This window comes from Zalophus californianus, chromosome 2 (assembly GCF_009762305.2).
Source record: "Zalophus californianus isolate mZalCal1 chromosome 2, mZalCal1.pri.v2, whole genome shotgun sequence".
In the NCBI taxonomy this organism is placed as follows: Eukaryota; Metazoa; Chordata; class Mammalia; order Carnivora; family Otariidae; genus Zalophus; species Zalophus californianus.
In genome coordinates this window covers 58,601,710-58,622,641 of record NC_045596.1, presented here as the reverse complement: position 1 = coordinate 58,622,641, position 20,932 = coordinate 58,601,710, and the positions used below count along the sequence as shown (strand labels likewise).

General features: G+C 40.0%; 3 protein-coding genes across 8 annotated transcripts in view; 2 read left to right on the top strand and 1 right to left on the bottom strand.

Moving 5' to 3' along the window:
* RASSF6 (Ras association domain family member 6) overlaps positions 1-3,402 on the top strand; it is a 48,445-nt gene extending 45,043 nt beyond the window's left edge. For all 4 annotated transcript variants that reach the window (XM_027599042.2, XM_027599044.2, XM_027599043.2 and 1 more), the window contains exon 11: positions 73-3,402. In XM_027599042.2, coding sequence (XP_027454843.2) covers positions 73-148 — 76 coding nt within the window. In that variant the 3' untranslated portion in view covers positions 149-3,402. The remainder of the gene's footprint in view (positions 1-72) is intronic.
* Positions 3,403-6,086: 2,684 nt separating this feature from the next.
* LOC113924052 (pyruvate dehydrogenase E1 component subunit beta, mitochondrial-like) lies at positions 6,087-9,299 on the top strand. Of its 2 annotated transcripts, XM_027597282.2 has the most exons (2): positions 6,089-7,860; positions 7,915-9,299. In XM_027597282.2, the coding sequence occupies exons 1-2, from the start codon at positions 7,819-7,821 to the stop codon at positions 8,896-8,898; spliced, it is 1,026 nt and encodes a 341-aa protein (XP_027453083.1). In that variant the 5' UTR covers positions 6,089-7,818; the 3' UTR covers positions 8,899-9,299. The 2 variants fall into 2 exon arrangements, with proteins under 2 accessions (XP_027453082.1, XP_027453083.1); XM_027597281.2 differs by having other exon boundaries at positions 6,087-9,299.
* Positions 9,300-15,094: 5,795 nt separating this feature from the next.
* Positions 15,095-20,932, bottom strand: part of LOC113925956 (alpha-fetoprotein-like) — a 38,783-nt gene continuing 32,945 nt past the window's right edge. For both annotated transcript variants that reach the window (XM_027600695.1, XM_027600696.1), the window contains one exon: positions 15,095-16,018. In XM_027600695.1, the coding sequence (XP_027456496.1) occupies positions 15,859-16,018 (160 nt within the window). In that variant the 3' untranslated portion in view covers positions 15,095-15,858. The remainder of the gene's footprint in view (positions 16,019-20,932) is intronic.

Here is a 20,932-nt window from a genome sequence, read left to right as displayed (position 1 = left end):
GTTCCTTTAATAGGCCCAGGGCACAAAATGTGTTCAATTTTTAATAACTCTTTTTCTCCTTCTCATTTTCAGATTCAGTACAGAAAAGGCAATTATACTGAAATGTCTTCAAAGTAAACGGGTAGGAAAAACGGAGACAGCGGTTTAGCAGCACAAGCTGCAATTGCTAAAACACTTCAACAGAATCAGAGGGATATTACTATTTGATGAATGCGTGCATTTGACCCTTGCATGCATACAAATATATACGAACTTGAATCTGTAGGAAATTGAATGTCGAAAAAGCTTGTCTCCCTTTGAAGTGATGAGGTTAACTAGGGTTCACAGTTGCACTGAAAGGGGCTTGAATTTAGTTTCAGTAACTGAAACAAGCTTGGATACTGTGTATTCCAAATACTTTAATAGTAAAACACTCAGCGAACTCGAATCTAAATGGTGTCTTCATATGTCCTGTAACTTAAGCTTCTTTTAGCTCAAACTGTCAAGAGAACTAGAGCATCATCAACTGATTCTCAGAAATGATTCAGAAGTAGAAGTTGCCGGCTCTTGAAATAAAAAAGAAGCACATTCTCACCCTACCAAGGAATCGGAGGGAGACGGTGTTTTGCAGCTCCCTGAAAACTCTAGCATCTTTACGAAATCCAGGACTGTCTCTATATGGTTGGTGGCTTTTGGCTATCTGTAACATTAGAGCTATCTGTCCTTTGGGATGGAAAAGCTTATGGGCTCTGTTAAGAGATCTAAATTGCAATTTTCTCAACCTGAGCCCTTTTATACCCCACTCTGTTCTATTCATGACTTTCAAAAGTATTATTAAGCATTTTTAATGTCAGTTGAAGTAGTTTTCTTAATTTTCCAAACAAGTATGCCACAGAGATTTAATATATTTAATCAGCTAGGACAAGATTTGGCCCACAGTAACCATTTGTTGCCAAATGAACACAACGGATAATGCAGAACTTGTAGCTGAAGGTAGGCAAGGGATCTGGAGTTCTGCTCTTTTTCTCCAAGACAACCCAGTCCACGAGACAACTCTCAAGGTACTTAAAAGTTGGCTGAAACCGATTTGAAAACAAACAAACACTGAGAATGCCCACAAGTATCATCTATGATTTTATTTATGAACTCTACGTTAGAATGGAGTTTTAAGCAACACTGTTCAATTCTCTAAACTATGTCCATTTGCATTCCTCCTAAGCATTGTATTAAATTGTTTGGGTATATTACATGTACTAAGGGAGAAGGGTTGTATGTAATAAGCCCAAGTTGGAAGATTAGTTATCAAAATTAAAATGCGACACCTTTTTAAGACAAAGGTATTACTTCTTAGTGGCACCAAAACCGAAACCTAAACCAGATGAAAGTAAAAGTGGGCTATGACCTTCAAGTCCTAGGATATCTTCTCTTGAGGAAAACAGAGCCTTGCTTCATTATCCTTCCAGCTATCAGTTAATAAGAAAATGATCTCATCTTGCCAAAATGGGGCAAATGAAATAGTTAAAATTCAGTATACTTATAAAAAATTTTAAGTAGTGTCAAGTGCCTGCCATAAATGACAGATTAATCATTAATATATTGAAAGTCTACAAGATATGTAAGAAAAATACCAAGATGTGGATAGAAAAAAAAAAAAGAAACCACATAAAAAGTAAAATCACAGGAGAGGAAATACAAATAGCTACTGTGTGTGTGGGGGGGGGACTTGTATCTTAATGGTGATCAACTGTATTAGTCTGTGTCCAATAAGGAGACAGAAACAGTAATCTAAGCAGAAGTTTAATATAAAGAATTGAGCTGGGATGATAGGAGAATAGAAAGAAAGAGAGCTCTAAAGGGTACCCTAAGGCTGAGGAAGAGGACCCCAAAAAGGGGAAGTTTGGAATCAGGAATTCAGAATTCACCAGAGAGGCTGTGGTTGCAGCCCATGGTAGAGAAGTTTGCTGCTTGTCAGCACCACAGTCATAGGACAAACGAGAACAGCCTTTTGGGGTGCGGAGCAGCTGGGGTAAGTGGACACATGTGCAGAGGGCCTTGGGGATTCTCCGCAGACCCAAGGCCCAGATCACATAATGTCTGTGTCTGGAGGTCTGCGGGGAAGTTTGGAGGCCCAAAGAAAGAATCGGGTACTGCTGCAGGTGTGCCTGGACTAGGAGCTAAGGGGGCTTCTTTTGCAGGAACCCAGTGCAACTCTGTGCATGATTTGGGCAGCAGCGTCTCCGAAGCTGTGTGGGACAGAAGCTGGGCAAGTGGCTTCCTAGATGGCCACCCCGGGCAGAGGGGCAGGACTGTCTGTCTGTGAGCAAGCGCTGAATTGAGGAGGTGGAGCAGAGAGCAGTGATTTGTGCGAGGGCATAGACCTAACACTCAGCTCCAGGCTATGCCACCACAAACAAAATAAAAAGCTGGAGAAGGGGTTGGGGACACAAATGGGAAAGAAAGCTGCACAGGCAACTAGCCCTGGAGAAAGCACACTGGGCAAAGCAGTGGAGGAAAAAAGTCCACCTCCCAGAAGCCTTGCCAGTTCGCCCCGGGAGTCAGGAAAGCCCAAACTGCCTCCTACAATGTTTCTTCAGCGCCCTCTACTGACGAAGCGCGACATCATGCAAAACTCAAAGGAAGCACATTTAAAGGGTCCATATCCATTTTTCACAGAACCAACAGCTGTGAGCCCAGAGTCAATAAAATACTTTTGGTCTATTAGCAAAGATTAAGAAATGATACTAAATACTCAATAAATTACAATGAGATAACCACTGCAGCTACTGGTAGAAATACAAATGGATATAACTTTTCTTGAAATCAATGTGGTAGTTCATCCTATAATTCAACTTATAGGATCTTATATTGAAATAATCAGGCATGCAAAACATTATGCAAAGATACTTATTATATTGCTATTGTGGTAAAAGGAAGAAAATAACCTAAATGATCAAAAGTAGAAAATGATTAAAGGGAAAAACATTTCCCCAAGAATGGTATGCAGCTATTAGAATTATGTTTCCAAATAAACTTTAATTATAGAAGAAAATTCTTCTTCCATATCTAAGTAAGAATATACATAAAAATATTCAAAATATCTCTTACCCATAAAATGTTTGTGTGTGTCTGTGTGTGTGTGTGTGTGTGTACACTACATACAAACCAAAAATACATTAAATATGGTTATATCTGGGTTATAGAATTATGGGTGAATCATTTATGTTTCCATGCTTATTAAATATTCTAAATCAACACGTATTACTTTTCAAATTTGGAATAGAAAAGTTATGATTAGAAAGTTACCAACCAGGGGCGCCTGGGTGGCTCAGTCGGTTAAGCGTCTGACTCTTGGTTTCCACTCAGGTCATGATTGCAAAGTCATGAGATGGAGCCCCACATTGGGCTCTGCATTCAGTGTGGAGTCTGCTTGAGATTCTTTTCCCTTCCTTCTCCCTCCTCCTCTACTACTCCCCCTGCTCACGCTCTCTCTCTCTCTCTCTAAAATAAATAAATAAAATCTTTAAAAAAGAGGGTTACTAACAAAAAGTAGCAAGTACATGTAAGCACAAAGTCCTACTAGATGCAAAAACATCAAAGTATTTAGTAAGAGATTAACTTCACTTCTGTGGTAGTTTTAAAATATATTCATAAAGCCTTTGATATTCCTCCTTTCAAGAGATAGGACCTAATCTTCCTCACCTTGCAAATGGACCGGACTTAGGGATTCAACCCTAATGAATAGAGGAAAGCAGAAGTGACAGTGTGTGATTCTGGGGCTAGGTCACATAGCACTGTGGCATCCTCCTTGCTCATTGTCTTGGATCACGGGCTCTTGGGGAAGCCAACTACCATGCTGGGAGCAGCCCGGAGAAAGGCCTGCATGATGGGAACGGAGACCTTTGCCAAAGTCTGCAACAACCGAGGCCTCCTGGCCCCATGTGCTGGCCCCAGTCAAGCCTTCAGATGACATAGCCCTGTCTAACCGTTTAACTACAACCTCATGAGAGACCCTGAGCCAGAAAACCCAGCTAACCCACTCCTGGATTCCCGATCCTCAGAAAACCTATGAGATAAGAAATGTTTGTTGCTGCTAAATTTTAGGGTAATTTGTTACATAGCAATAGATAACCAATACAATTTCTGAGACAAAAATTTATTCGGAAGCATCTTTGCATAATACGAGAATATAAACTTTTGTCATAAAACTGTTTATCCTTGTTCTAGGTGGCTCGAATATTTCACTACCAGTTACATATTAGTTCAAATTCGATCCCAGATAATGTTAATACTTATTAATGGTAGAGGACCTGTTACATTCATCTTTGTATACTTCGCTGTACTTAATGTTGTGTCTTGTGCATAGGATGCGCTTGATAAAAATCAACTGAATAAAAGACTTAATGACCTAGTGAATCAGTGAGTAAAAGAATGAGTGAATGAGTTATAGGAAATATTTTTTTCTAAAAATCTCCTGTATATATGCCTCCTTTTCACAAGTCTGACCCGGTAGCTAAAGAAATATAGAATCTTTTTTGTCTGGCTTCCCCAAATTTGGTGGTATGTTTTATTATCTCTTGGCTATATGAAATGTTCAGTTAGGCAGTGTTGCTATGGAATTTTGTTTAGGGCCATTCATGTCGGTTTCAGGAACTGAAGGAGAAAGAAGTCCATTTTCAAGGCAGTTGATGAGGTAGAAAAGATGGCAGGTGTAAGTGTGATGTTGCTATATCTACATGTGAAAGGAAAGGAATGGGATGCAGATAGGACAAAACCCTCAATGGCACCCATTTGTCTTCTAAATAAGAATAGCTAACACCTATTAGATTGAGCCATTTGAAATTGTCAAGATTTAACCTGCAAAAGCAGCAATTTCAGATTACTCACACTAATAGCACTTGCCATTTGCCAAGAAGTGTTTTAAGCTTTACGTATATTAGCTGGTTTAGTGTCTATTATAGTCCCACGAAGAAATGACCCTTTCAACCCAGTTTTAAAGATGAAGAAGAAAACCAGCCATGGAGAAGATAGGAGATTTGCTAAGGTCTTTAGTAGAAGAGCTAGGTAGGATATGAATCACGCTCCAGAATCCACCATTTTAACCGCTGTCATCTATGACCTCACTCTCAACTACACTCTCTCAGTCTGGCAGTGGACAGGTGACAATCTACTTCAGTGGACTGTTGTGGGAGTTGTAGGAGTAACGTGTGCCAAAGGTGGCACTTTAGATGTAACAAGTGTGATAGATTTTAGCTGTTGTTGTAATTAAACTACACTATGCCCCCAGCCACCATTGTATCCCTCTCCTCCACTAGGTCTTACTGCCGACAACTACTTACCTGTTGTCTGAAAACCCGCCAAACTGAATCACTCACCATTCCTCGAAATACCTCACAACCCACCACATCTCTATCTGTTCAAACCTTGTCCAGTTTCTAGTCCTTGGCCAGGGTCACTCCCTCCGTGACTTTTCCTGGTCTCTGTGACAATGTGTGATCTTAGACTCCCGGGCATCACATTATCAGTTAGCTCTGCTCTTGTGACATTGGGAGTTTGAAATCTGCCTTTTTTTGTAATTCCTTATGTGATTGTGTCCTGTATAAGTTCATTAGTTATCTGGTTTTAGTATATTCGTGTTATGCTCTATAGCACCTAGCAGTGTATGCAATACGTAGGAACTTAACAAATGTTTCTTTGGATCTAATTTGCTGATGTATATGAACATGTTGAAATCACTGGAGTGAGGAAAAACTCTTTAAAATCAAGTGAAGTGGGGGCACCTGGGTGGCTCTGTCGGTTAAGCATCTCACTTTGGCTCAGGTCATGATCTCAGTGTCCTGGGATTGAGCCCTGTGTCAGGATTCACCCTTAGCGGGGAGTCAGCTTGTCCCTTTCCCTCTCCCCCCCGCCCCTCCTTCCACTTGTGTGTGTGAATACTTTCTCAAATAAAGTAAAACAAACAAGTAAATAAATAAAATAAAGTGTACTATAGTGAGGATTAAATTTTTTTATAATCAAAATAACTCACTTATTTAGTAGGCACTAAAATATTACTGCTTAGTTTTTATTACACACAAAATCTGGAAAAATAAAAGTCCAAATGATTAAGTTCATTATGTCATTTATGCCAAGATTTCTGGGGAGAAGACTGCTATTACAAATCATCACTGAAAGCTCAAATTAATAAATATCAGGGCGCCTAGTTTCCATTGTCAGCATCATATATATATAGGGTAAAAATAAAAGGTGGACAGATGGGAAAAATGGGTTAAGGAGGTCAGAGGTCAATTTAAAAATTTAGAGAAGAGAGCACACATACCAAAAATACATAATATATACAACATATATATTATATATATACATACATATATATTATATATATATTACATATTATATATATATATATTAGAGAATGAGATGGACAGGAAAGAAGGAGAAACTGAATGAACATGTGAGGAATTCTTCCAAGGCTGAGGCTTTAATTGCAGAGTCAGTGGTTAAGGGAGACAACTGTTCACGGAGAAAAACAGCTATTGTCGCCTCAACACTGTGAAGAGAAAACCGCCAACAATTTGCAACGAGTGCTTCAGGGAGATTTCTCTGGCGCTGAGTTTCCAGATAATGATGTTCCCTGACATGACAAAGGAGCACTAACGCCCTAGTGAAGAGCCCAGTTTCTGGAGCTGAATGGTCTAGATTGGAATCCTGGTTCCAAACCACCAGTGAATACCCGGGCAAGTTACTTAACCTCTCCGCACTCAGTGTCTTGGTCTGTAGAATGGGAAGGTTAATAATAGTACCTGCCTCTTTAGATTGTGATGAGGACCGAATGAGTTTTTCCCAGGTAAAAACTTACAACACTAGCACCATGCTAGTTAGCACGGCAGCCAGTGACAAAAACGAGCCAGAAGTTAAGTCTAACTATGTGTCTTTAGAACACAGGCTGTTGCAAAAGCAGACTTATCTAGCACGTAGGAGACTATGTACGGCCCACAGGACCTATTCCTCACCTCAGTCCTGAACTTTTGGAGCTTTGCTAGTAACTCAAAGACTCTTGGCAAACAGAATGTTAAATATTTTCTTGATTTCATAATGTGTTCAATGCCTTAGGCACAAGGCAAAGTCCTGATTAGTTCAAGTCTAACTGATGGCGAAAGAAAGAGGCAAAAAGAAGGAAAGACATGTTCACCAAGCTCCACCCGAAGGTAAACTTTATGAAGATAGGGATTTTGTTCTGTTCTGTTTGGTCACCGATGTGTCACGAGCTCCTAGAACCGTGCCTCGTACACAGCAGATACCCACTAAAAATCTGCTGAATGAATGAATGTTATGAGTGGTTCCAAGTACCTTCCCAGTTTCACACCTTCAAAAAAAAAAAAAGGCAGTTATAAAGGTGACTTATTATAGAGCACATTCCATTTAGTTCAATGATCATTTCCAGCAGTGTTACAGACAGAAACTTCAAAGCTGCACTTGGGTCTTTCTAATTTTGGAAACCCAGCAGCCAGTTCCCAGCGAGATGTGACAGCCCATTGCATCTACCTGAGGTTTTGAAAGACTCCCTTGATTTCATATTTCTGGTGCTGCTCCTGAGAAGCTGAAAGCTTCTGGGAGAAAGGAAGAACGTAAGCTGGTTGTATGAGGGTTACGAGTAGTAGATTTCTCTGCTAAGTAGGAAAGGAGAGATTTGGTGTAGCCTGGCGAGGATCCTTGAGTGACATTGTGAGTGGCTGAAAAATGATGTTGTTTCGTATTCTGGATATTAGACATGAGTTTCATTACTCATGAAAAATAAAAGGCAGATCTCAGGTCATTCGGCGATGACTAGAGGACACAGTCAAGATGGCGGCAGTGTCTGGCCTGATGCGGAGACCCCTTGAACAGGTCTCGGGGCTGCTGAGGAGGCACTTCCACCGGACGGCGCCGGTGGCGCTGCAGGTGACAGTTCGTGAGGCTATAAACCAAGGTATGGATGAGGAGCTGGAAAGAGATGAGAAGGTATTTCTGCTTGGGGAAGAAGTTGCCCAGTATGATGGGGCATACAAGGTTAGTCGAGGCCTGTGGAAGAAATATGGAGATAAGAGGATCATAGACACTCCCATATCTGAGATGGGCTTTGCTGGAATTGCTGTGGGTGCAGCTATGGCTGGGTTGAGGCCCATTTGTGAATTTAAGACCTTCAATTTCTCTATGCAAGCCCTTGACCAGGTTATAAACTCAGCTGCCAAGACCTACTACATGTCGGGGGGCCATCAGCCTGTGCCCATAGTCTTCAGGGGGCCCAATGGTGCCTCAGCAGGCATGGCTGCCCAACACTCACAGTGCTTTGCTGCCTGGTATGGGCACTGCCCAGGCTTAAAGGTGGTCAGCCCCTGGAATTCAGAGGATGCAAAAGGACTTATTAAATCAGCCATTCGGGATGATAATCCAGTGGGAGTGCTAGAGAATGAACTGATGTATGGAGTTCCTTTTGAATTTCCCTCAGAAGCTCAGTCAAAAGATTTTCTGATTCCCATTGGAAAAGCCAAAATAGAAAGGCAAGGGACACACATAACCGTAGTTGCCCATTCAAGACCTGTGGGCCACTGCTTAGAAGCTGCAACAGTGCTATCTAAAGCGGGAATTGAATGTGAGGTGATAAATATGCGAACCATCAGACCAATGGACATTGAAACAATAGAAGCCAGTGTCATGAAGACCAATCATCTCATAACTGTGGAAGGAGGCTGGCCACAGTTTGGAGTAGGAGCTGAAGTTTGTGCCAGGATCATGGAAGGCCCTGCATTCAATTTCCTGGATGCTCCTGCAGTTCGTGTCACTGGTGCTGACGTCCCAATGCCTTATGCAAAGATTCTGGAAGACAACTCTATACCTCAGGTTAACGACATCATATTTGCAATAAAGAAAACATTAAATATTTAGTTTGGACTTGAATTTCAAGTCATTAGAATTTACTTAAAATACTTGCTGTCACTTCACCTGGATTGTACTGTAAGACCTTACAATTCATAAAGTTATCCTTAAAGCAACAAGACAAATGTTTTTGTACTTGGAAGAAGTTTAAATGTGCTTGTATGTGGAAAATTTCTTCTCTCCTGCCCTAGACTCCATGGGGCTTTTTTTGGTCTCTTATGATTACCACGTTCTTTGAATAAGGCTAATGTAAAATTTTACCCTCTCACAAGGACAAGGTATGAATGTGGCAGAGTTCTACAGAAAGATGTATCCAAAAATGACAACTTGTATGTAAAGATGAAACCTATTATCTACATTTGCTGTTAGATTGTTTTGATAAGGAATAAAGGAGTTCCTAATTATAAAAACAAAAAAAGGCAGATCTCAGTAAAGACTCTTTGTTGACATTTTCTGTAATCATTTGCCTCCCAAGAGAGACTGGCACTTTTCAATCAGTTTGGACCCCTAGAAAAAACAAAAGCAAATAAGTACATCTGTAAGAAAAAGAGAAACAAAACAAAACAAAACAAAACATCTGAACATCTATGATCCCCAAATAGAAAATCTTTAAGACTTACCTGTTATATGCCTGAGAGGGGCTCTAATGTGCCCACAGCTCAAGGTCTTAGACTTTCTCATGACCTAGTCTCTGTGCTTAAGGACTTAACTAACTGCCATGCTTCTCCCACTCTCAGGACCCCAGATTTGGAATCAATAAAAATTTGCTGTTTCCTCACAAAAATTTGAGACTGTTTAGCTGCAGGGTAAAAACAGACAATCAACATCAGTTTCTCATTGCATTTTAAAACTTCCCCAGGCGAATCCCATGCTAAATCATCATATAATCAGGTATAAGAATTCACCAACATTGATCACAGTATCTCTACTGCCTTCATATATTCATATATACTCGTATTGACCTCTATGCTTTCCAGAAGTTTTCCCCAATTTTTACCCGTATAGTTTTTATTCAAATAAAAGTCATTTGTGGAAGCCCAGAGAAATCAATAAAAGTTAACTTGCCTTTAGTGAAGTGGGAATGGGACCCCTAGAACTTCACTGCTAAGGTTAGCGCATGCACGCACACACGCCCCCTAGGTGATAGATGATTTGCACTCCTAAGAGCTCCTAGCACCCTGTGGGACATGGTTAGAAGTCTGTTAATTTAGTCCTTCTTCGTGCCCTCAAACAGACCACACCTAAATCATCTAGAGACTGGAATTTATTTGTTTTTAAAAAGAGCACCCCAGTTTAAGGTATCTTTGTTCTGTTGGGTTTTTTTTAAGATTTCATTTATTCATTTGAGAGAGAGAGACAGAGAGACAGAGAGAGCATGAGCAGGGGAGAGAGGCAGAGGCAGAGGGAGAAGCAGACTTACCCCTGAGCTGGGAGCCCGATGTGGGGGTCGATCCTAGGACCCCAGGATCACGACTTGAGCTCAAGGCAGATGCCTAACCATCTGAGCCACCCAGGTGCCCCAGTATCCTTGTTTCTATGGCAACCCATGACTTTTTAAATCCATCTTTGTGGGAAATTTTCCCATAAACTTAACCTCAAGACCCTCATATTTAATCTTGTTCATTGGCTCTGAACCTAACAATAGTGGGGTAAGCCTTGTTTCTCCGTATCTGTCCTTCCAGACTTTATTTCATAGTTCCTCAGTAAATTTCTAATTTGTAATAAAAATAAATGTTGGGGTAGGGGGACGTTTCTGGTAAAGGTAAAGTAGAAGAAAGGCATCTGAGAAACTACTATAATAATGAGAAATGTCCTGCATGAAATAAGGGATGATAACGTTACATCTTGAGGCAAAGTCCAAGGAAGATATTGAAATATAAAACATGGACTCATATAATGTAATGCAGGGAAAAGACAGAGGAAACATTTTCCTTACACTGACATCAAATTAGTCACTCTGATTTCCTATCATCCTGGACATGTTGGTAGACTGCTATCATGTCACCTAAGACTTTGGAATAAACATTACCACTTTCTCCATATCCCTGTGACATGCTTTTCAATCCTGTTATTGTTTTAGATACTCTCTGGACATAACAATTTGCCAGTGTCCTTTTAAAATGTATTGTCTCTCATCTCTTCCAATATCCCAGTGCAATCATGATAAAAATATTATTTAAAAAAGAAGAAAGCCTTACTGATGCTAAAAAAAAAAAATCGACATAAGAGATATTGATGAACTCTTGAGGGAAAAAAAAGAAAGTCATCAGTATGATACTGACCAATATTTCAAAGTACAAAAATAGGAGCTCAGAATAATAAAATGATGATATGTCACAGCAGTAAAAGGCCAGAAAGTCACTGATTTCTGGGTTGCTTTTGGTTCTTGTCTGCTGCCCAGCCTGTTTTTTCAAACTTCCTAAAGATTCCTGTAGCCACCACCATGCTTTCAATGAACTAATCTTTACTTAACCAGAATTTGATCCTATTATTTACACCTAAAGAGCTCCCATTGACATATCAGTAAAAATACTGTTCCAATAATAGACAAAATAATATTTTAAAATGCAAGCACCCAGAAATTTATCTCCCAGGTGCCCATTCTGAAATAATACAGACAGACATACATATGCACCTATATGTTAAGAATGTAGCCCAGCAAACCATAAAATAATTCAAGAAAAAAACATAAAATAGTATTTTAGAAATAGTCCAATTTACCCAGGACAGCCATGAATCAACCCCAGAAATAACTAGATCCAACTGAAAGATTAAGTTAGAAGACTTTTTGAAATATATAAGAAGACAGAATATTCTCTTACAAAAACTATATTATTGAGAACCTGAAGCATTGTAGTGATGTGTTGAAAGTAGGTGCTTTATTTGCCAACATAGAAAAAGAAAGACAATTGGTAACTCTCAAAAACAGAAGGCTATAGTAGGGAATCATAGTCCAAATGTGCAAAACTTATGAAAGTGGCATGATTTTCTGCAGCTTAGGTAAGAAAATAGATTTCGTTTAATCTCTACACCTTTTAACAGGGTAAGTCATTCCATTGGTCAATCCACTCATGGTACTCATGTAGATTATATTCCAAGTAAACACACAATTAAATATACTATTTAATGGTTTCCAGTTTTTAGCATCCACTTATGAACAAAGCATATGAACCTTATATTTAATATGCAGATAAATAAACCCAGACAATGTAGAAGTAATAGTATATACAGCTTTAAAAAGAAAAGCTGGCAAGGAAGTCAAAGAAAGTTTAGACACATTAACTATTTTTGGAGAATCATTAGATGCTGACTGGTATTAAAGGGCCAAGAAATAAAATATAACCAATAAAAGAACTAAAAATACTTTTAAATAAATTAAGAAAGCATCTATGGATAAGGTTCTTGAAGTTAGCATAAGTACACTAAATTCATTACATGATGTTAATATTTTAAGAAACTATTACAGTGATGATGGTAATCACTGGAACTAAAAGTGCAAACTTAAAATTGGTTACCTTTTGGGAATGGGAAAAGCACCCAGCTCTTCTGCTTGAACTTTTACTATATTCACGTATTACCTACATAATTTTTCAAAGCGTGCATAATGTAGTATAAGAAACTGAACATGGTAACCGGGAATGATCTGATCCACATAAGTTGGGATTATCATGCTTCTTCATCTGATCCTTGTTTTTTCTTTGGAAACACATCCAAGATTGCAGTAGCTCTGATACCAGACCCATCAAATTGTTAAGCACAGACACCTTAACTGGCAGATCTTTCCACATGAACCTGTGTCAAGTCACATCTAACAGTAGAACCTCGCTTTTTTTCCATTGTTAAATTTCTTGTATTATTTTCAAAGCATTATTTCAACCTGCCCACATTTCTGCTAATTCATGTTTACTTTCTTCTATATTATATTCTGTTGGTTGATAGAGAAATATCTCAGGCTATCATTATCATTCCCCACTGGCCTGGCAGAAAGAAATTCTGTGAGTCAAATTTTCTTGTTGAACCTGCTGATGTCTACAGTTCGTGTTATTATTTCATGGAATGTGAGATGCCTTTTCTTTGGATGATCCAAATTCACCCTGTGTAGCTGAATTTCTTATTTTTTTTTCTTACATATATATTTCAGTTGTACTCTTGCCAACATTCCAACATTGACTTTGGTCCACCCTTTTTCTCCATAGAATTTGGCTTGCTTCTTAAAATATGTCTTCTGTCTTATCTAAAAATGCTTTATCTTCCCAATAGCCATAGCTAGTAAGACAGTCTTCAAACCTGCCCACTTTCTCTTTTAACAGGCAGAACAGGTTCGCATAATCGACTATTATAATCTCAGAAAAGAAAACAAAGAAAACGCCTGTAGGTCCTTGGAGCGGTTAGTCTTTCCTAGCTAACTTGGAACATGCATAGACTGCCAGTTGGCTGAGTCTCTTCACTTCTGGGGTCTTGGTTCCATGGGGGTTTCTGGAGTATCTAGGTATTATTCCTTTGCACTATAGTCAAATCTAGAACCCTTTATTAAACATAGAGGTACAAAGACACGAATTCTTGACAATAAAATTCTAAAACAGTTTGATAATCTATTCCCACATTTTTTGCTAAGCCTGTTCATACACCATAAAGTTATTTTTTTAAATATTCCAGTCTTATCTTTATATTTAATATCCCCAAATTCTTTCCCTTTCTTTCATAAATATGTTATTTTCCCATTGTTTCATTATTTCTGCTACTGTCCTTGGTTCCAGCTTCTCACTGAGTGTTGGGCATATGAAATATGGGGAGGGAAGGGGGAACAGTGTATGATTAGCCACTTGCACCTTAGCAAAGTGATTCTTAAAGTGGTCCCCAAACCAGCAGCATCAGCAGCACCTGGGAACTTGTTAGAAATGCAAATTATCAGACCCCCACCCCAGAACTACTGAGTCAGACACCCTGTGGGTGGAAAGTGCTGATTTTGTTTTAGTAAGCTCTGGAATTGATTCTGATGCACACTAACATTTCAGAATCATTGCCTTAGGATAATCAGACAAGAGTAAACTTGACCAAACTTTAGAGATAGTACATAATTACAGATAATAAGCATTTTTATCTGAAGAAGTAATTCTGGCAAATTTTAATGAACATGATATATTCTTCAGATAGCTTCTATTTTCTCCTTTAATTTGGAGGAGAAATCCTAAAAGAAAGTAGAGAGGGGAGGGGAGGGGAGAGAAGGGGAAAATAGTTGGGCTTTCCAACCATTAAGTTAAAGATTGCTGTTAGGCAAAAAGTGTGGGGAAAAACACACAGAAATCTTCCTATCCTGCTACTCACCAATAATAGTTTGAGCAAATAATATTCTTATGCAGGAACACGAATACTTCAAGAAAACTCGCTTGGGAAATCGCAGGCATAGGCCCTTCTTCAAAGTGTTGATCTGTGTGGCTACGGGGTTGTTACTCAGGTGGAAACATGTTTTCTGAATGCTTTACGAAAAGCAAAAAGGCTTTAAAATAAATAAATAGACTCTAGCATGGGTGATTACTTTGATTTTGTGTATCAGCGAGTCTGAAAGTCAGTAAAATTTTTCTGTGAACAACCTGATAGTCAAGAGTTGGGGCTTTGCCGTTCATACAACCTCTGTCACAGTTGTGTCTCAGTCTGCAATTTCTTAATTCAGCCGTTGTAGACAGAAAGCAGCCGTAGACAATACATAAATAGATGGGCACGGCTGTGTGTCAATACAACCTTATTTATATAAACAGGAAGTGGAGTCGATTAGCCCAAGGGCTGTAGTTTGCCTGCCCTTGACTAGACCATAGACATATGATTTTTAACATAGACACATGTACAGTTTAGCTGAATGGGTAGAAAAGAGCCACTGAAGGTAATTAAAGATTCATGAAAATTGTTACCTGCGAAAACATTTCCCTGGGCCACTGCTAAACTTAACCCTGATCCAAAGCATCCCTAGTCTGTTTGCACTATAAAGGCTGCTTTATTTTTTTTACCTACGCTTTTGCATTCCTCTACTCAGATACTATAATCTACTATTTCTGAGTTTCTGTTCCTCACTTCATGCCCCTGGGACAGCAGTTTGTCCTAGGTCCCCTCCATGAATTTTTTTTTTAAGATTTTATTTATTTGACAGAGAGAGACACATTGAGGGAGGGAACACAAGCAGGGGAAGTGGGAGAGGGAGAAGAAGCAGGGAGCCCGATGTGGGGCTCGATCCCAGGACCCCGGGATCATGACCTGAGCCGAAGGCAGACGCTTAACGACTGAGCCACCCAGGCACACACCCCCACCCCCGTGAATTTATGTGAATTTTCTGTGCCACATCCTACCATGATATTCTTAGAAATTTAACTCCTACTTGAAATGAAAATCATTTACTTGTTAACTGTATGCAATTAGATGAATTCCAGAAAACAGTCTGCTGGGAGTCAGTTTGGTGGGTGTGCACAGATACTCTGTTCTGTCATTGTTCTTTCCTCTCTATTCTTCAACCCCTATTCTGATGATCTTCTGGCCACTGAGAAAATGAAACCCTTTTCACTGGTTCCTTAGTTAAGCCCCAAACTACATTTGGTGACTATTCCTGACTGTGTCCCAGAAATTTCTAGAACAAAACTACAGTTTGCCCAGACAGGTTTTTAAACTGCTATTTCTTTAAAATTTCATGACATTCCAAGGACACCATTTCTCTACAGTTACCCAAGTCTTCAGTCCATCCTCCCTCCTCACACCCTGAATCCTAAACATCTCCACTCCATCTGGTGTCCTGACTCTGGTATTCATCTCTATCTGTGTCTAACCCTGATCGTTTCCTCAAGTAAACATAAATATTAACATACCCTAAAGCTGAATATAATCGATTACACCATTCCATCTAGACTGTGATTTTCTCCGCATTCACTCACAAATGGAATGGAGAACTTTTTTTTTTTTTTTTAACTTCAGTAAATCCTAAGCATGCTAAGAGAAAAGACAAGGAGACAGAGATACGTCTTCTCGGAAACACATTTCACTTGTCTCTGTTTGGCAGCACTTCACCAGGTGGGCGAAATCTGCAAGCATCGATTGGAACTGCATCTCTGTTGCATATGGTTTCTGCTTCACAAGGTTGCTGAGGAACCTGAATCAGAAAGGAGTGGCAAAAATACAGGTACACCCTGAGTTCTAGAAGACCAGCTTGCACACCTGCCTTACTGATTTAAAGCTAGACACCACCCACACCTCTTGGTCGCCCCCACTCTGATGGTTAGAAGCCCGGAAAATGCTGTGCTGTGTTCACAGATTTCACACTGCCCATCTCCATCTTCGTGTTTTGCCCAACATAATTTTCTTCCAGGACATCTCTTTTACATAATTCATACATTAAATTTAATTATTTTTATGTAATTATTACTAGGGTAAAGATTTTTGTTTTCTATTTTCATTGCATTGGATGGTAAATAGATGATATAGTAAATTAAATCGTTTTTCCTATAATATTTTGTTATGAACATTTATTCTGAACAACTAACTTCCAAATAAATATTACAAGTGTAACACAGCTGGAAGTTGAGGGTCTTTCATACGTTATTAATGATAAGCCAACAAACCAATTTCAAACTATAATGGTTTGATAATCATCTCCAATTTCCTTCACCAAAGAGTTTCCCCCACAACTGTAGTTTCAACCACTTTGAATATTCAAAAGTGTATCGTGGTTTCTGTCTCTCTAGTTAATAGTATTCCCAATCTTCCAGTGTTATCTCTTCCCTCTTTCTCTCTCTCTCTCTCTCTCTCTTTTTTTTTTTTTTTTTTTTTACTGTTTTAGACCAAGACAGATTTAACCACAGAGCAAATAAGGCATAAGGGGTAGGAAAAATGCACATTAATCAGTATTTTACTGTTTAACCAAAAACCCTTGCTTATTCTTCGTTTTCACATTCAAATTGATAATACCCCGTGGCCTTATTTGTGCCTTGAATGGGTATAAAAGAAAATATCTCAAAGCTCTAAGTAGCTATTTCTCTGATAATTTAAGCCAGGGGTCCAGTAAACAACTGCAGATAGTAATTATTTTAGGCTTAGAAGTATAGTGTTATAAATATATCATATCACAAGACAGAAAACTCCAAAGCTCCAGTTGCCTGGGGTGGGCTGCTCAGTAGGCAGGGGGCAGGCACAGTCTGTGTCCTGCTGTCATCAGTGGGGGAAGATGGAGGGGAGGGACTAGCCAGTGAAGGGGGAGGTGCCCACTGTGGTCAGTTTCACTCTCTGCCCCACACACGCCCTCCTCTTCTCCCAGCTGTCTCAATGTGGGCAGCTGACCCAAGAGACTCGCTGAGCCATTTGACTCCTGGACTAAGAGGCCACCACCTTTCACTGCCCAGCAGTGACCAACAGCAACGTCCCCAGCATACAGGTGGCACCAGCTCAGGCACTGTGCAGCAGTGAGCATGGTCATCTGCACGGAAGGCAGGCACCGGGAGCAAAGTGGGGGACATGGCTAAAGCAAACTTGGCCCTCTGCAGCTCTCAAGACCAGCGCAGTCGAGCAGTGCCCTAGGGACCTACAAAAACAGCCGCGCCCAGATGCCCATAGCATTCCGATCCCATTAAACAACAGAACAAGAGACATCCAGCTTAACATGGTAGCCCACTGGACATGCCTCTTTGAACTTGCCATTTCGACTCCACCCTCTCCCACCACACCAACCCTCACACCCCCACCCTGCCTTGAGGATAGACAAGCTAAAACAACAACAGGACTAAAAATATTGGGAAAGCACAAGCTACTGATTTTTTTTTTAAGATTTTATGTATTTATTTGTCAGAGAGAGAGCACAAACAGGGGGAGTGGCAGGCAGAGGGAGAAGCAGGTTTCCTGCCAGGGGCCTGCCAAGCAAGGAGCCCGATGTGGGACTTGATCCCAGCACACTGGGATCATGACCTGATCCGAAGGCAGATGCTTAACCAAATGAACCACCCAGGCGCCCCACTAATAATTTCTTTTCAGAAACCACCTCAAAAGGAGGCTGGTTTGAGGAATACATAATCATTGCCCCTCAGCTGCCAGACAGCTGAAAGAAGTGAAGAGGTTTTAACTACTCCCATGTTTGCCTCTAACTCTAAGTCCTAGGAATCTAGGGAGGGAAATCAGATATGGGAACAAGGACTTAATGTACAGAAATGCTCATTGTCAAAATGTATACTGGTTAGAAGTTGAAAACAATTTTCATGTCCAGCAATAAGGAATGGTTAAATTCATTATAGTACCCAGATGGTGGAATAGTACCATGCCATTAAAATGTGCTTTAGAAGATTAATTAGTGACCAAAATGCATACATTATAATTTTTAAAAACTATATCAAAAATAGTGGCAACAGCCAATGTATTTACTATGATCCAGGCAATGTGCTGAGAATTTATATTATCCCGTGTAATATTGTCAGTTACCTTTTTAATAAGGCTCTATGTCATCTCCATTTTGCAGTTGTAACCATGATTTCAGACCCCCTGGGAATATTACAGTTTGGGACATATACAGCAAACCAGTGAGGTCAGCCTCCCTCCCAGAAGGCAAGAGGATTGGGAACCACTTGGGAGAACTCCTCCTGAGACCAGAAGTCAGCCTCACAGACTGCTACCCAGTAAGAAAGGCTTGGTCAGTGGAAGACGGGAATGATTTCGTGGTTCCCCAACTGAGCCTTCATTAGACTCATTTCTGAGTTACATGGGATCAGGATTCCTATTTGAAAAAGTGCTGTAAGAGAACTTTCACTGAAGTCCTGCCGACTATGGAGACATACACAGCACTGCCCTGGGGCCCACTGCAAGTGGATGATAATCCTGGGGGTCAGGGGAAAGGGGTGATTTTCTTTTCACGACAAAACAGAACACAGTTTTGTCATTTCAAGGGACCCCATCTGCAGCCAAGCAGGAGACAGCAGCACCTGGAGGGCAGAATGGTACCCAGGGGCCCAGGAGTGGTGCCAGGGAGAGCATGCTTGGAGAATTCCTGAGGGTCAAGGGAGTTTCCTCAGCTCTCCCCTAAGCACAGACTCTAGGGATAATTGCCGGAACCGAAATTTTGTATAAGCAGCTAGTCACAAGATTGTGCGAAACTTATTAAATATTAGAATCATAGACTGATGGACAAAGGGCAATTGTGGGAGCGTGCGCTTGTAAGCATGTGGGACATTATATATTCTTACACTACACATATGTTTACAATGGGCACCTCTGCAGTGTTGGAATAAAAATGTTATGATTTTCTTCTCTCTGTATTTTCTAAATTTTCTGCAATGATTCTGCATTACTTTAATAACAGAAATCAATATTTTAAAAAGAAATAGAATAGTATAAACATTGTTTTCTCTCCCACTCTTCTGTACATAGTTAATCTTCTAATTTTCTAAATTTTCTGCAATGATTCTGCATTACTTTAATAACAGAAATCAATACTTTAAAAAGAAATAGAATAGTACAAACATTGTTTTCTCTCCGACTCTTCTGTACACAGTTAATCTTCTAATTAGACCTAAACTTGATCTCATTTGAAAGAAAATGCTGTACTTCTTTTTAAGTATCTCTGTATAATTCAAGTTTGTATGGTTAGCTATATCATCAAACTAGTTTCCACTACCTTTGAATAATCATTATCAGTTTTTAAGAAACTAATTAGTAAAAGTGAGAAATATAGGTTATTTTCCACTGGAATTTGGTGGAATTTGTCTTAGAATGTATTTTCCTACAAAAACAATATTACTCATGATGCTGAGATTCACTGACCAATCCTTGAAAGCATAGGCTTGCTAAAGTCCCAGGTAATAGAAACTACCTGTCATGCGTGCCTATACTGTGGAAATACCCATCTCCAAACTTGTAATTGGGGCTTCTATGATCTGGCTTAGGGGATTCAGCACCGAAAGGGCAGGAGATAGTACAGGAAGGGGACAGAGTTTACTACTAGTTCATGCAGAAGCTGGACTTCTCTTTCCTTCTTTTATCATAAAAAGGGCACAAACTTTGAAGTCAAACTTACTTTGGTTCAACTAGATAGTGTGATGGTGAGTGAAGTACTTAACCTCTCTGACCTTTACCTATAAAAAGAAAATGTGAACACCTACATTACAAGGGAATTGTAAGGACCAAAAGTAACGTATTAAAGGGCTGAGTACAGTTACTGGCATACTCCAGGCAATAAACAATGGCAAAGATAATAGTACTGATGAATAATTATAATAATAATAGCACATCTTGTTTCCATTTCAAATTATCGGTTGTTTCCAACCACGGTCTTCTTCTTCCCTGATTCTCACAATAAATGGTACATTGTCACAGCTCTTCTCCTATGTATTCATTTATTCATTCAGCAGATGATTGATGAGCATCGTCATAATTTCCCTGAGGATCTAAGCTGTAGATTCAACAGTAATAGAGAAACCTAATGGGAGAGGCAGGAAAGCTCCCTTGTCTATACCCTCTTCTCTCACTTACAAGCTGTGGGATCCAAGTGATTCCAAGGGATTGGATGGCTTGGCCCCTCCCAAGCTCTCTAGTCTCACCCCAAAAGTTTCTGTCCCTTCCCTTACTTATGCCTCAGTCACACTGAACCACTCCACTCTGCTTTCCTTTTTCCCCTGCTGGAGGGGCTGATTTCCAAATGCACTTCCCCAGAGGGACCAGTAGGGGGAAGACGAGCAAGACCGCTGGGTTTCCCGAACATCAGCCAACAGCTGCTTATTTAAACCCGGAGAAACATCCGAATTGTACTGGAATAGGCAAAGGGAAAAAAGTCTCCCATTATGAGAAGATAGAAGGTCTGGGAATGAAATTCAGAGCAGGGATATCAGGAGGTCATGTTATTCCTCCTTGGAACTCCAGACGTAAAGGCGGTCATTTCTACAACTGGGGACTCTGTGACACTTAGAAGCTGGACTCCCTACCCCCCAAAACTGTCAAACACTTGTGATCTGCTTGCAGTTTATTTACCTCTCCTGCCCACTTCCTCCCTCTCCACCCTGATCTCCTTACCTACCAACCTGACCACTGTTAT

Coding starts and splice junctions, on each gene's coding strand:
- LOC113924052 (XM_027597281.2), top strand. CDS start 7,819: ATGGCGGCAGTGTCTGGCCTGATGCGGAGACCCCTTGAACAGGTCTCG.